At 41.3% G+C, this 15,877-nt stretch overlaps 2 protein-coding genes across 4 annotated transcripts; both read right to left on the reverse strand.

Annotated features, from left to right (window-relative positions):
- Positions 1 to 346: 346 nt before the first annotated feature.
- Positions 347 to 10,476, reverse strand: LOC139337804 (high affinity choline transporter 1-like). 2 transcript variants are annotated; one of them, XM_070972571.1, is made up of 9 exons: positions 9,875 to 10,476; positions 7,630 to 7,819; positions 7,383 to 7,496; positions 4,527 to 4,682; positions 3,785 to 3,933; positions 3,447 to 3,593; positions 2,244 to 2,397; positions 1,650 to 1,867; positions 347 to 1,553 (listed from the first exon to the last, which is right to left on the reverse strand). In XM_070972571.1, exons 2-9 carry the CDS (start codon positions 7,811 to 7,813, stop codon positions 1,035 to 1,037), a joined length of 1,641 nt encoding a protein of 546 aa, XP_070828672.1. In that variant the 5' UTR covers positions 7,814 to 7,819; positions 9,875 to 10,476; the 3' UTR covers positions 347 to 1,034. The 2 variants fall into 2 exon arrangements, with proteins under 2 accessions (XP_070828672.1, XP_070828671.1); XM_070972570.1 differs by lacking the exon at positions 9,875 to 10,476 and having other exon boundaries at positions 7,630 to 7,952.
- An 886-nt stretch (positions 10,477 to 11,362) lies between these two features.
- cfap161 (cilia and flagella associated protein 161) lies at positions 11,363 to 15,449 on the reverse strand. Of its 2 annotated transcripts, none has more exons than XM_070972165.1 (8): positions 15,261 to 15,449; positions 14,511 to 14,600; positions 14,194 to 14,411; positions 14,028 to 14,109; positions 12,706 to 12,741; positions 12,493 to 12,615; positions 12,232 to 12,305; positions 11,363 to 11,658 (listed from the first exon to the last, which is right to left on the reverse strand). In XM_070972165.1, the coding sequence occupies exons 1-8, from the start codon at positions 15,330 to 15,332 to the stop codon at positions 11,472 to 11,474; spliced, it is 882 nt and encodes a 293-aa protein (XP_070828266.1). In that variant the 5' UTR covers positions 15,333 to 15,449; the 3' UTR covers positions 11,363 to 11,471. The 2 variants fall into 2 exon arrangements, with proteins under 2 accessions (XP_070828266.1, XP_070828267.1); XM_070972166.1 differs by having other exon boundaries at positions 11,403 to 11,658; positions 12,493 to 12,546.
- Between the last annotated feature and the right edge of the window lie 428 nt (positions 15,450 to 15,877).

A 15,877-nucleotide genomic window follows, 5' to 3' on the forward strand; every position in this document is an offset into this window, starting at 1 on the left:
TTTTAGGTCTTTTCGCTGTTCAGGTGTCGCCCTCTGCTGCTACAAAGGTAGCATTGCAGTTGCATTGTGCTTAATGTGTTTGTCAGACACATTTACATGAAGTCAAATCATCAAATACTGTGATTAAATACTGTAGTGTGTTGTGTTTTTTAATAAGGCAGCATGACAATGTGCCCTATGTGCAGTAATTTACAGAACATTTACAGTGTGGAGCTTGTGTTTACGGACCATTTTTAGTCTTTTTCTCCATCACACACACACACACACACACACACACACACACACACACGCATACACACAGACTTAAAAGAAACAGACTACATCAAATACAAAGATTAGAGACATATTATCGTTTCATTTTTTTATGAACACTTGCAATCACAAAACATCTAAAAAATATCAATTCTAATTCCGCCAACAATGATCCCTTTGAAACATAAAATAATGTTTAACGCTTCTACTACGGACACCTCCTGCAAGATTTCTTGCTTCTGAGGAACACTCAACCTCAGGGTTTTAAGAATCGCAGTTGCATTTCCTCGTCCCTTCAGTGCTTAATATATACGCAAAGAGGCAAAACTGCTTCTCAGAAAGTATGACAATGGCTAATGATTACACAATAAATAACACCGACTGGGTTGATCTTAATTTACTGAAAAGGTTTGAGTGGAAAGGACTAGATTAATAAACTATGAAAATGTCTGGGTTAGCTGCGATTAACAATTGGGGAAAGAGGCTCATTTTAAGAGGATTACGACTATGTGAATTCTGACATTAAAATCAGAATCTTGAGGTCGTCATATGTGGCCTTAATCCTGTTCTGTTCAAAAGAGACACCAACTGTGTCTCAACAGCCTCCCTGAATCACTCTCAACATACTGCTGGTCGGTGTTTGGTGCATACAACGCATATACTTAAGCATTAAACAAGTGTAGTATACAGTACATGTAAGAATGTGCAGAAATAGCCTGTGCAGGAATTTGCATAAAAAGAAGTGTGTGTATACTTTGGCTGAGGTTGTAATAAATTTAAGTCTACAATTTTGTATGAAGGATACTGTTCTTTTTCTCCACCTGAGAAACAGGCACCTCATCCCCCTCTTCCTCTTTTATCTCCTCAAACACCCCCAGTAAATCCCAGGACTGAGGAATTACTTGGTGACAGAAGCCGAGCTCCATCAACTTAGACACTGTAACAATAGATACCAAAGAGCAAAGCATGGCCAGAGTCCTGTAGGGAAAATACTGCGAGATCACTCCGTCCTCCTCCCTCCAGCCGGGGTACAGGAGGAGAGGAGGAATCCCAAGCACTGGTTCCCCGCTCAACGCACGCATCAGCAGTCCCACTATGAAGCCGCTAATAGCGCCGTAGCTATTAGCGCAGCTGAAGTGCAGCACGCAGATGAGCTGCGGGAGGATTATGCAGTAGAGGAGGTCTCCGCTCAGCAGCCAGAGGGCGAACACGCTGTCATCACCAAAGGCCAGGCCCATTCCTGCCAGGCCCACCAGCAGCACGCTAACCCGGATCACCCGCTGCAGCTCTCGCTCCGAGGCCTGCAGGGAGAGAGAGAGAGAGGAAAGAGACAATAAAAATGGAGTTACTTTGCTTAATGCTGAACCCAACACACACACGCTCACACACACACACACCTGCTTCCTCAAAGTCGTCTTGTATATGTTTTGTGTGAACATGGATGCAGAGGACAGCAGCACAGAGTCCATGGAGGACATAACTGCTGCAGCCACAGAACCAATGCCTAACACTGACAACCAGGGGGGTGTGAGGTAGTGCAGAGCCAGTGGCAGGATCTTCCCTGCCTCCCCTCGTTCAAAAGGAGGGGGTAGACCATACGCAGTCTGGTTCCAGTCTTAGAGGAAAGGAGAGGAAGAAGGAGGAGGAGATATAGAAGTAGAGAAAGAGACAGCCAGGGTTGAGAGGAAAAGAAATAATGGGAGGGGAAGAAGCTTTTATGATTACAGTGATGGCATCAAAGCAAATAAAATAAAAGCACAGGGGAGAAAGAAGCTAAATATCTGAAAACAGGCTACATGCCCCACCATACTGATTATAATATGCAACCATCACCGGTGACGCAAATGCTCCCACACAAACAAATGCAACAAATTATATCATCCCACGCCATTTACCCCGGTGGTGGGAGCTAATTGTTCAAACATGTTGTTTAACTGAAAATATGTGTGTGTCCTGCGTGTGCACAGCTGAGTGTTTACATTCATGTGTACCTGCGGAGGCAGCCACCACCCCGATGACAACTGAAGGGATTCCCATGATAAAAACGGTCCCAGCAGCAGCAAAACAGGTGACCTGAGCCTGAGCGGAGGACGATGCGGAGAGGATCCTCTGGTACAGAGCTTGATAGGCCAGTCCCCCCAAAGCCTACAACACACACGTACACATGAGAAACGCACGATTTTTCAGTGAGCAACTAAGCAATTTGTGCAGTTTCAAAAACAGATGTTTCAGTTTAGACTGGTCAAACTCAGATTTATCTAAAAAGATGAATAACGGCTGTGTTACATTCAGATGTGCCAGCTCTGGTATTGTGCATTGTGGCTTGCTAGTATGACTTCCCGCTGCATCTTTAAAGGACTGGATGACACTTGTTCAAGTGTTTCAAAGTAAACAAGATGTGCCCATACAGGCCCTAAAAAGACGCTCTGCTGCAATTCCAGTGGAGGATATGGGGGGCAAAGTCAAAAGTCCTTGTTTTGGGCAAGAGCATATCCCAAAGCTCAGCCAAAGCTAATATGAGGCGTGTGGAGTCTGACTTAACAAATCAAGAGTGTATATTCCAAACTTGTGTTACTAATCCTTTACAGCAGCTCAGCGAGGGAAACACTGCCGAAGAAAACAGGAGAATTTTGAAAAAAAAAAAAAAAAAAGACGATTTGTGGGTTTTGTCTCCCATCAGTTACATTCAAATCCCACTAGGAGGAGATCTTTTCACTGTCAGCATGGGCAGGAGGAATTATTACTGCACCAAAAACCATTTCAGTGTACATATGAGTATGTAAGCATTATGACTGACTGACAGTTGTGAACTTCTCCTTGAAATGGAACAGAATCATCATCAATGTTACTGATTGCTGCTTTTCATTTCCTGACATGACGAAGTCCAAATGTCCACAGCCATAAATGCTACCAATGCTACAACTGCATTTCCACCTTTTTCCCCCTTAAAAAAATGTACAGGGGAAAAAGTTGTGTTCTGCTGCACAGGAGACATTTTAACATGTCAAAGACAAAAGCTAGATTCCATTTTGCTGTTTCAGTTTTGACTGCAACAGCAGGATGTAAGCAGAGCCGATTCTCAAGAAACATGTTCTGTGGTTGCATGTGTGCAGTGATGCAGCTTGGGATGTGGTATTTCAACCGCCTAACTCTTATAAACACAGACTGACACAAAATAAATTTTAAAATCTAACCAATAACAGCATTTCATCTGCCCATTTCCCAGCATCTGCCAGCTCCAGCTCTCCTAACCAGGCGTTGACACTGGATTGGTTGAGGTGGACTCCTTGTGAGACGTCAGTGACGGCAGGACTGATTACCAAAAAAGGAATACAGAGAAACTGAAATAGAGGGAAAAGAACAGCTGTTAAAGCAAAACCCAGAACAAGTCATCAATTGCATTACTTAAATTTATGGTGCTTCACCATGGATGTATTCATCTATCTCATTTAAGTGCCTTCATTTCTGTGGCCATCCCTCCACCCTCCTCCCTCTGTTATTTCCCTCCCTGTGTGCTTCCTGTGTTTCTCACCAGGCTGACAAAGATGAAGGAAAGCTGAATGATATCAGTATACGCGACGGAGTAGAGACCCCCTAAAAACGTGTAGATGATGGAGACAGCGGCCGAGATAATGATGGAGAGGGCGGATGACAGTCCAAGAATTATGCTCATTGTTCCTCCTGGAAAGCACACAGAACATTAAATCAGAGATGGAACACAAAACATAATGTAAGCGTTAAGATTTCATGTTACAGTCGACTGTGGTGGGAAATCCGTATTTACAGCTTATATTACTGTCTATATAACCATGATTACTTTTCATATTTTATATATTAACTGTGTATATCAAGTGTGTCGCATGTAAGCGTGCAGGCCAGCGTGCAAGTCCGTTTGACCGACGCTGTGAGAAGCCCTTAAACTTCTACTCTCACACACACAAACTAGAAGGTCCTGTCTCTGGAGGACGGCAGGGAAGATAAGACTCAAGGCAAATCTTTCTTACAAATGCTTGTGTTGTTTAAGCAGACAGAATGAAAAGATTACAGTTCGAAGAGCTTTCACTTGTTTATGACTGCCGAGAGGACAGTGAGAGACAGATCTAAATATAAAGTCTGAGTGAAACTGCATTCTTTGGTCTCCAGAAAAAGGTGTGAGCCCTGTACGCATATGAACAGCTGTCAGAAACTCTGAAAGAACCGCTCTGTTGAATTCACTTTGCTTCAGACACTTCTATGACCGCGTTGGCCCTTAAAGACTGAGGCACATTACTTACCGAGGGCAGCGAGGATGCAGGCCACCCACAAAATATCACTGACCAAAGCAGGAAGCAGCAGTGTTGCGGTGAACAGGTTTCCGTAGCGATGCTGAAATGGGTCCAGCATGGTCACGTAGCGCTTTGACCTCATTGGTTTTGCGAAAAACAATCCACCTTGAGAATGTACACAGAATAAAAAAGGGTTGAAGAGATAAATTACTTGAAATAATGTTTTGTCATTAAAAATATTCAAATTTTAGTTGTCCAACAGTAACAACTGAGAGACAGCAGCAACATTTTTGATCCATCCATAAATCATTGTGATCATTTTCTCAGTAAAAGTTGACTGGTTTCAGCTCAAATGTGAATATTTTCAGCTTTTTATAGTCTTCTATGATAACAAAGTTTGGGTTTTGGACTACTGGTCAGAGAAAAGGAGACGTTTGAAGATGTCACCATGGCCTCTGGTAACATGGACATTTTTCAGTATTTGCTGACATTATGTCCAAATAATTAAAAAAAGGGAATAATTCACAGAGTAGGTGATAGTGAAAGTAATCATTAGTTGCATCCCTAGTATCATGTATTCTAAAAAAATCCTATGAAACCCCCCCAAAAATCCCATTTGCTTTTGCCAACTAGGTATGGGCAGAAACTCTGTCCAATCTGTTTTCCTCACACAGAGGCTCTGTTGTTAGTGCTGTCACCTCAGAGCAAAGAGTTTGTGGGCTTGGATCTGACTGGAAAATGCCTGCGTACAAATCCTCCCTTTGTTGGGGTTGCCTTCCTCCCACAGTCCATGAAGACGCAGGTTAGATGAAATGGAAAATTTTTAAATTGTGTGTAGGTGTGAAGCTGTATGTGTGAATGTCTGTTGGCCCAGATAGGAGAACAATCTGCTGATGGTGTGTGAAAGAACCTCGATGGGAAAAATAATGCAGTTGCACAATATAATCTGACTGCTGGGCATGTTCATTTAGGCTTAAAAATCAGCATTTTCTTTCTTATTTAAGTATTGTCATGGATTATCAATTATTTCAATGAGGGATAATGCCTGACAAGGTGTCCGTTGTCAGGAATCAGTGGACGACGGGGAGGCCAGAACAATCCAACATGCATAATTCCTGATTACAACTGACACCTAGAGGGGAATTATCCCAGTAAAACATGGTCACTTGCCAAAGGAAAAAAAAATGAAGATCATTCATTTATATTTTCATGCACTCTGTAAACAAAGTCTTCCATTTTTCACTAGTCATAACTTGTTTTCTCTGGTAACCTCTGAGGGTTTGACTAATACATGGACAAACCATTACTTCCCATTTGGTTCTCCTGCAAAGGAAATGTTGTTCACCACACCAGTAAACACGACGATCCTTAGAAACGGCTTGGCAACAAGAGATATTTCTAGCACACTCAACTTATATAATCCTTTGGCTCAGAAAGCTAACGTTATGCTAGCAAGATTCAAAGTCATTTGCATTGTGTCCAGTTGACAAGGTGAATATAATCTGACAGATCTTTACCAGCAAGACTAGCTAGCTGTCCAGCCATGTCATGGTTCCCAAATCAATATCAAGATTTAGATGACCAAATGATAGGTCACGTGTACTGAATGCAGCCTAAAGTAGGAAGTTGAATAGCAAACGGCATGTGAGATGGTCGCTAGTGTGTCAGAATGTGCAGAGGGACAGTGTGCTGCGTGTTACTGTCGCCATCCTGTGGTGTTCAGAGGATAAGAAACCGAGGGATCACACTCATTGTGCTGAAGTCACCCATTGTTCTAATTAGCTGATAGCTTGTTAACGTGTTGAAATAAATTGTAAACAGAGGCTTTGACTGTCTCCCTGTTCCTATGGCTGCTCATCTTAAATGCAAGCTGATACCATGTAGCCAGATCATTGATTTAGATGATGAACAGACAGTTTTACTGGAACTATTAGATAGGCATCCGTTATTAGGAATTAATGGACAAGCTGCATCCAGTCGGAATCGAGTACTCACCCAGACCATGGTATAATCTGTGGGAAGGTTTTGATTTCCAGGTCTTAAAAAACAGAATTAGTTATTGCTTGGCAGACATCCACTTCTAATTGGACTCTGCCTGACTCTCAAGTAAAGTCTCGAAGTATCTCTACCCTGCTTCTCGTCCAGTGCACGCTGGGATAGGTAAAAGGCCACAACAACATTAAATGAAGACAAGCAGGTAAATGGTATGAAGGGATGAAATACCTTGCTTCTTTTTAGATGCACAAAGTTACTGAGGCTGCTGTATGCTTTCTAATTTTAATTGCTCTTTTATAGTCTGTACTTTTAGATCCATTCTTATTTTTATTCTATGTACTTCTAATTATTTCTTCTATTGAAGTACTTATTTCTGTATCTATGCTGCTGCTGCAACACCTGAATGTCCCATTGAGCACAGGCTTCTATCTCAGCCAGGAACCTTTACTTTCACTCTTTCAGCTTGCCAACATGACAGATTTCATTTCAGTGTATGTGGCACCTTGGCCCTGAAACAGGTCAGTGAAGCCAGTGTTGAGATCCTATTAGCTAGGTATGTGCAAATCCCAGTCAATCTATGCCCTTTAAATAGTTTCAGCATGACTTTTTGTATCTTCTTGACTAAACTATTGTTGAAGAGTCCAGAGCATGTGACTAATCATATCCTGCAACACTTGACTATGTGAGGCTGAAAATAAAACCGCACAGTGCTGCTACTTCCCCATGACAAGAAAAGACCTCAAAATGCCACAATGATTAGATATGTTTTTGCAGCGGTGTAGCAATCTTGATTAGGCTTGTACCATAACCCTCACCTATTCCGCTGCAGTTTGTTATTGTACAGAAACTTCATTTGTTTCAGCTACTTACCCAACAGAAAATTGATAAGGTATGCAGGAGGCCCCATAGCCCAGATGAGACCTTGACTGGGAGAATAAACAGCCTCAGCAGTTCCCATAATGTAACCTCCACCTACCCATGTTGCTACAAGAAAAGCACAAAACATTATCAAGTGAAAGACAGAGACAAAAAACCCACAGAGAATGGAGCAGAGAGTGAACACAAAAAGGAACATATATAAGAACTTCTAAATGACTGGATGGAGTCAAAGTTCTACCTGTCATGGTGAAAACGCCAACCAGGACGCTGATGTTGCGCCCGCCAACAATGGTAACTTCACTCTTGTTGGCAGCGCATTTCTTCTCTACTTTCTTGGATTTTCGAGACGCCCAGATCCCAATTACCAGGATGACAATGTAAAAAACCACCACAGCCACCAGTCCAGGGACATTCACTGCCATGATTGTCTGGGCACACAATGCACAGTCCATCAAGTACACTAACATGTAACATATAAAACATAGTAAATACACTTAAATATACAGAAAACAGCTGTTGCCATTCATTTAGCTGCAGTCAATGAGAGTTAGAGCTATTGTCTTTTGTTATCTCCAGGGAGCACCAAAGATAAAAGCTATAAGACCCTGTCAGCCAACTGAGTCTCAACTTTACCTTGACAGGCAGTGAATAAGCACAGAAGAAAGACTCTTCTCCTTCACTTAGCAAGTCAATCATTACTGGGTAGTCATAGCAAGACTTCTGAGAGAATAATGTGACCAATCTTCACAACAGTACAGTACGACCTGCTTTTTATTGGGGGAGTTTGGATTCTTCAGTTAAAAACACATTTCCTCAGGGTGCTTCCAATATTTTAAGATCCAGTATTTTTCCACTAGGCTTCAGTCTTGCTCCACCAGAGTTTTTTTCCCTAGGAATGTTTTGAAGCAGCAAGCAGACCTTCATATTGGGAAAAAGACTCATTTCAAATGCTTTATTTTGAATCACAGGTCCATAATTACAAAGTCAGTTCATTGGCAGCTTCCTGGAAAGTGCTATGTAATCTAGTACTAACTGCAGGGAATAAAGTTGGAGAAGGACAGTTGTTTTAGTTAGAGCTGACCAGAAGAATTTCCTCAAATTAACTATTCCAATAAAATGAACTTGCAGAAAAACAAAATCATTTTCACTGAACTAATCTGGCTGTGTAGTTAGGTTGCTTAGATCTTTCACTCACATTTCACACACCCACTGTTCAAGTTCAAGTAATGCAGTTACTCACTTGTGCCTAAGCTTGTTCCAGTATCACCTGGTTATCAAGAGTGCTGCAGGTCATGTTGACATTGACCATAAATTGTTAATCCAGATTCAGATTGTCTGGTATTTTATTGTTTAGCCCTTTTCTAATGTTTGATTTCATTTGAGCAAGTGTGTGTAGAATAGTTTCTGATTGTTAAATGTGCTTCAAATGCTTGGTAGACAGCAGCAGCAACATCAGAACCAGTCTTAGCAAAATCCTCATTAAATCTGTGACCATTATTAAGCTAAATTCTGCCCTTTGAGGTATCACTAAGCACATTTAGTTTCTATTCTTAACCTAAGTAACAAACACAATGTGAAAATACTCAAGTAAATTCACATTTTTACTGAAGTGCAGACACTGGATTATTACCAACAAGAGGTCATGATGAAGGCAGGATTGTGCTTTCCATCGTGTTACAATTCTGTATCACTGATGTACTCATCTGCAAGCAGCGTCTGTTTTATCGACTCGAGGTGATTTTATCTAAAACAATACAATGTATTTTGAAAGATAAACCTTTTTTGTGTCTAACATTCGCAGTGTGACTATAAGCCAGCTGTTAAAAATGGTGAAGCCAAAGGGAAAAAATTGCCCTCAATGTGTCGGACAGCGTTTCTGGCAAAACGGCGTTCTGTAAGGTGATTCCTCTGTAATCAACGAAGTAACGTTCAAATATCTTCGTAATCACCCTAAAACAACCGCAATCCGCGAGAAAATCGCCACAAATGATGAAAGAGCCGTCGTGTAGTACATGGGTATTTTATAAAAGGATTTATGTGTCCCAGGTTTAATTCTCTCGTAAAATACCGTTTACTATTACATTACCGACGACAAGACAGGCCAGACGCCAGATCGACGTTCAATTCTTCAGGACGGACATCAGCACTAGCTACAGAGCGTTAAATTGTTATCTGCGTGGTTATCAATATGTTGAATATTGGTTTTATCGCCTGGAAACAGGTTCACATATCTGCGCCCTCTCAGTCGGGCTCCACCATTCATTACATTATTTTTCCTTTAGCTAGCTTAAAAGTTAAAGGCAACAGTTAACGTTAGCCTCAAACCGCAATTTAAAAAAATCCAAATATTAGCCAAATGAGCGAAATAAATCCGATGTTTATCTTTATTAAACAATGACCGTGGTATTTTTGTCTACATTTAACAGCAAGGTTAAACGTAAAATTGTGCATTATCTTCCCATGTGGTGGCTAACGTAACGTACCTTTCAGTCGAGCCGGAGCGCTGTCCCCCACACATCTGCTGCCTCCAGTGTGGTCCTGAAAAGCCGCGGCTGGTCAGTTCATCCCTATTGTCGTCCCTTTGAAACGTGACACCTGGGGTCGCGTTCAACACGGTCAAAACGTAAAGCTTTTTTAAAAATAGGTGGCGGGGTGATAAATGTGAGTTTGCGAACGGATGCAGTTGCTGCGCCGCTTCCTTTACATCATTTGGAGACAAATCGAAAGCGTTAAGATACAAGATATTTTTAGCGCTGCTGTGAAACGCACTTGCGCACAATCGGAATGGAACAAAAGGTTGCAAAAAACGGAGGCGTTTAAACGTTTTTCACTTGAACGCACCCTGGACCGTAGGCCATAATAATAGTATTAGCTGTGGTAGAAGGTGCACAGATTCAGTACATAATACATCTCCCACCATACATGACGCTATCACGAGTGACAGGCCACACGTATTCCACTCCCAAGGCGTGCAAATGTACCATCACGCGCCGTTTAAAGTCTAAACGTAAAAATGTTTTCCACTGTGTTTATGAGGATACAGAAATAAGATGCCCGAAAGGTGACACTACCTGCACAGTAAAGTGTTGTGCAACCACGCAGGCTGTGTGGAGTAAATGTTACACACGTTTTTCACGAGAATATGAATGAGGCATGTGCAAAACCAGCAAACACATGTACGCACACTCAGTTGTAGCAGACTTTGCAAATGCACAAATTACTTACATAAAAGACTATAATAAAATTATATAACAGTACTATAAATAATAAGAATACATTAACTAATGCAATTCAGAGATACACATCACACATATAAGTATTGGGGAAAATAAGTTTTCAAATTTGAAATCTATTAATGCATTTTGCCTTATCACGACCTCATTGCTTGAACACACCATCAGTAGGGACCCGAGTGAGAACGACAGCAATGAGACTGCAAGCAGGAAACAGCAACCGTGATCACATGTCCTATCATTTTGCTTCAGTTGAGTGACTGGTTTAAGATGCATGAAGTTGAAATATTATTAATGATCCTACTTCTTTCCTCATCAGAAGACAATAATAAAGCTGCCATTAAACTTTTCACTTTTGAGAGTATTTTTAACACACTGAAAAGGGTGACAGGACTGCATTAAGTCAGCTGGTGAGGACTGCTCTGATTCATTTTTCTTGAATTCAATGTCCCTTTCATGACAGGGCCTATCCTTCGCTCCCTTTTCTCATTAATATTCTTGTTTAAAATTTATTTCAGAGGAAATTCAAAATGCGTGGGGAAATCTTGCTATTACCTAACTAAAACAATGAACCCCAAGTTTACCCCTCCTTTGTTTGAAGAAAATATCAAATGCTTCTTTCTACACAACCTCCTGGTGGCTTGGCTAGTTAATGTGTATCATATAACCTCAACATTCCAGGTTGGAGTCCAGCCTAGACTCTTTTTGCTCAAGAGGAAAAACTCAGTGACCCAAACAGAACAAAAAACAAACTTTATTTAAAAAAGTTTAGGTGTTGATAATAATGTGGTGTCTACCTGCCCTATTTGTACACATTACAGGGTTATGAGAGTGGATTGTGTTAGATTTAGATGACAGGGGTTGCCTGCGTGAGCTCCTTGTTGTTAGCCGCTGACTGTGGGTGGTTGAGTAGTACAAGCCCATTTCCTGCTGGGTCAGAGGTGCACAGTATCCAGTGGTTGTTGTCCTGTTCAGCTTTATGGGAATCCAAGAAGGTGTGTGCTGTCACCTCATACTCTTTGCCATATGTGGTCCTGCAGGGACACAAGTACTGTTACTTATAGAAAGACAGCAGGCATGCAGCCATCACTTTTAGCAGCCATATTGGAGGTCATCACCTTGTGACAACAAGTGGCTCTCAAGAGCTAACTGAAACTGAATACTGTACTTGCCCATGCCAACAGATATGAATCTACGGGGTGCATTTCTGACATATTTAGACAGGAAACTGATTATTTTTATTAATACATATCAGATGTCTGTTTGGGTTAAGAAAGCAGATTCTTGTCCTACAGCTACAACTCATTGTTGCCTTGGAGTTGAACCTCTTAGACATAGACCTCTTTTTGAAAAAAGGAAGAAAAAGACACACATCAGACAGCTTACATATAGTAAACTGACTTGCATCGACACTGAAGTTATCTTCCTCTGATATCTCTCGTCTTGTATATTACATATTTGACTATTATTACTATCCATTTTTCAAAGGACCTCCAAGATGACATCAGACATGAGAGCCACACAAATCAAAAGCCTTCATATTATATTTAACACAGCAAGATATTCCTCTTGGTTTGGGATTACATTTAAAAGGTGAATGGAAATACCAATGGACTTGATCACTCAGAGCAGCGAGAGCCTGGTTTGTCTTGCAGTGTATGATCAGCACCTTCACATTGGCCTGGAAAAAAACAAAAGCATGCAAGTAAGCATGCACACAACTGCATGGAAGTTCTTAATGTAATGGAGGTGAGAGGAAGCACAAGAAACACGAACCATTTTGTAAACTGTGTTTAGTTAAAGATTTACAGAAAAAGAAAATTCCATGACAGGTGGAATAATTAACCTTGAAGCACAGTAACACTCACAGGTACTGGCAGTTCCTCATATTCAAGCCTCTCCTGGGGGTCAAAGTGCACTATCTTCCACCACGACAGAAAGCAACTGTCAACATCCAAGTTCACTTCTTGTAGGCGGGACTTTTCTGCACACTTTAAATGAAGTCACAATAATATGAGTGTGCACGTGTGCATGTAAGCTTTCCTCCTTGAATAAGTAATTAATGTTAAGACTAGATCTACCTTTTGAAAACTTTGCAGGTCACTCGTCAAGTAAAGCTGAGGAAAGAATGGAAGAGAAAATACTGTATGAAAACATACAAAGTGATGCGCACAATGCAAAGTGAACCAGGGTTGCTACTTAAAAATCCCCATATAACAGAATCATGCCAATTCGTTGCTTTTCCAATACAATGAAAAGACAGCACATCTGTTCAATAAACTAAATGACCATGAAGAGCTGATGGTAAAGGGGGTCTCTTATTTTTATCAAACATTACAGGTGTATCCATCAGTCTACAGTCTGGTATTGAGCTTCCACAAAGTTGGGGGACTTTCTGAGAGACAGATTTAAAAAAGACTAGTCAAGATCAAAGCAGCTGAGGCAAAGATGTTCTGACTTTTAGTCCCTATTATTACACCTCCCATACTGCAATTCAGCTGCAGCTATCATTACACCCACCCTGCCTAGTAAATACCCTCTTCTTTCAAAGTCCACACCCCTAGTTTGTAACACAAGCTTTCTGTAAAAACGTTAAATCCTCCAAGCCCCACTGAGATAATCTTGATCCATAATAACCCATCATCAGGGTTATTTACTTATTCTCCCTTCAGAGCCATAGAGGATGTTTCACAACTGTTTTCACAGGCTCTGGAGTACAATACAATATCACATTGAACTCCGTGTAGAAAAATGGTGGAGTGCCCCTTTGACACTGTCAGTTTTTGTGTACTTAAACCTGCAGTTTGGAGCATTTGTCTCTCTTTCTAGCAGTGGCAATAATTACCCAAACACAAGACATGCTCACTATGCCATGGGCTCCGCCATACTCATAGTTGCTGTAGCCTACTCCATTGATAAGGCTGCTCCCCGCTTCAGCTCTGGCAAATCAATCATTGCTGGTTGACGTAAAATGCGTCACTTCAAGTGCACCTGCACAAGGATGTTACCAAAGACACCAGATTTAAAAATTCTGGTGTACTGCAAAATACAGGGACTTACCTAGCAGTGACAGGCTCATTAAGCATTCTGTGATCTTGCTTGGCAAGGGACAGGGACAACAAAAGGGAAAATGGGGAAGTTGTGGAATGCTCCAAAAACACCTGTTTGGAACATTCCACAGGTAAACAGGTTCATTGGTAACAGGTGATAGTATCATGATTGTGTATGAAAGAGGCATCATGGAAAGGCTCAGTCGTTCACAGGCAAGGATGGAAAGAGTTCACCACTTTGTGAAACATGATTGTATAAAGGTGTGTGTGTGTGTGTGTGTGTGTGTGTGTGTGTGTGTGTGTGTGTGTGTGTGTGTGTGTGTGTGTGTGTGTGTGTGTGTGTGTTGACTTACTCCCCTGGCAAAGCCACTGGTTGTTTTTAGGGCAAAACTTTGCTCAAAATGCAGCATTGATCCTTCAGGACTGCCATCTACACTGCAATCACACAATCAGTGTTAAAGGGTGTACCTGTGGGTGCCATGTGTGTTGATGTAGTTTTACGTGTGCTTGTGTCTGTACCTGGTAATGATGAAGGCAGTGCGTGTGCAGGCCTGAACAACTCTCCCTGCACTGACTCCACACGGGGCCTGAATGCCGGGCGAGGGAGTCTTCGTCAAACTGTTAATGTCTGTGTTAATGCTGACTACACTGCACTCCCTGTTTTCTCCTCCCATGTTCACTAATATCACAACATCCCCAAAGTGCAATCTGCCATCACTAGTCACTGTGAGCTTCACCTACACACACAAGCAAACATGATCGTTACCATCCCACTCATCTTTGTGATATAATTGTTGCTGTTAACGGTGCTTTTGAACAGTTTAAACTCAGTTTACCGGTCTCAAGAGGTTCTGTTTGAGGAAGTCTACTTTCTGGATAGTAAGCTCGCCCTTCTCTTTCTTCTCCAGATACTCTTTCTTTGCATCCTGGAAAAACATCAGCATATTAAATGTGAATTTTTCAACATGTCTCAACTACTGCTACTTGTATACTCTAAGTCAAAATAAAAAAACTTTCACAATATAACTTCATCATGCTTAGGGCTACTTTTTTGCTATAACCCGTTGTCTTGACATAATGCTATATAACTGTATGAACTCCATGGTTCACGTAGTTATTATCTCTCCCTAATCTATATTTTCCTTCTAGTATTTGTTTTACAGGCTGTCACCATAGCAGAACAAATGTAACTTAATAGCTACGTTAACTCATAATAACCTAACCTAAACCTAAGTGGCTAACCTGATGACTAACGTTACTGTCTTTACTCATTACAGTTCGGTAAGCTGAGATGAGTATATATATATACATATACATACACACACAGACACACACACACACAGACACACACACACACACAGACACACACACACACACACACACACACACACACACACACACACACACACATATATATATATATGTGTGTGTGTGTGTGTGTGTGTGTGTGTGTGTGTGTATAAAAGCATACCTATAATATTAGATAAGATGGATGAGTTAGATAACGCTAGCTGCTATGTGTCCAATGACGTGTTACGAACGGCTTTAAATTATCTTAACCATGAGAACTTCTTTTTGACACAAACCTCTGTTAAGCGCAGGTCTTCATTCCAGTTTCCGATTCTGACATTTGCGCGATACTTTCTAATATGAGTCATTTTGGCTCTAACACTGAGAACTATTTGTGCACTGATACGATAATAGCTACGTTAAGCTACTTTGGGTGTTTTCGCCGTTAAACTTACTGTAAACCTTGTTTGTGTGGTGGTTGCTATGGCAATTGATGGCGAAGAGTCGACTGACGTATCAGCTTGTCAATTCTCGCTGATTGTCGCGAGAGGGCGTGCTGGGAAAGCCACTGATGCACAGTGCTTCAAAGCCAATGAAATCTCTTCATATTTCTGCTTATTTTCTGCTTCCCGCAGCAGCAGGACGAGGTCGTGGAAAAATACTGACACATACACAACAGTGCTGAAGGCATAAACACACATACAGTAAGTCACAGTCTTATAAACATGAATTTCCCTTTAGTTTTGCGTTTGAGCTCCAACAAACACATGTACACACGTGAATGTCATCATTGTCATTATCATCATAAAAATTCTCAGAAACCGTGCAGCTTCATCTCGGTTAACCTGTCAGCCTTCACAGTTCCTTTAGAAGTGACATTCTCTGCTTAAGCATATTCACTTGTTGTATATAT

This window comes from Chaetodon trifascialis, chromosome 10 (genome assembly GCF_039877785.1).
Source record: "Chaetodon trifascialis isolate fChaTrf1 chromosome 10, fChaTrf1.hap1, whole genome shotgun sequence".
NCBI lineage: Eukaryota > Metazoa > Chordata > Actinopteri > Chaetodontiformes > Chaetodontidae > Chaetodon > Chaetodon trifascialis.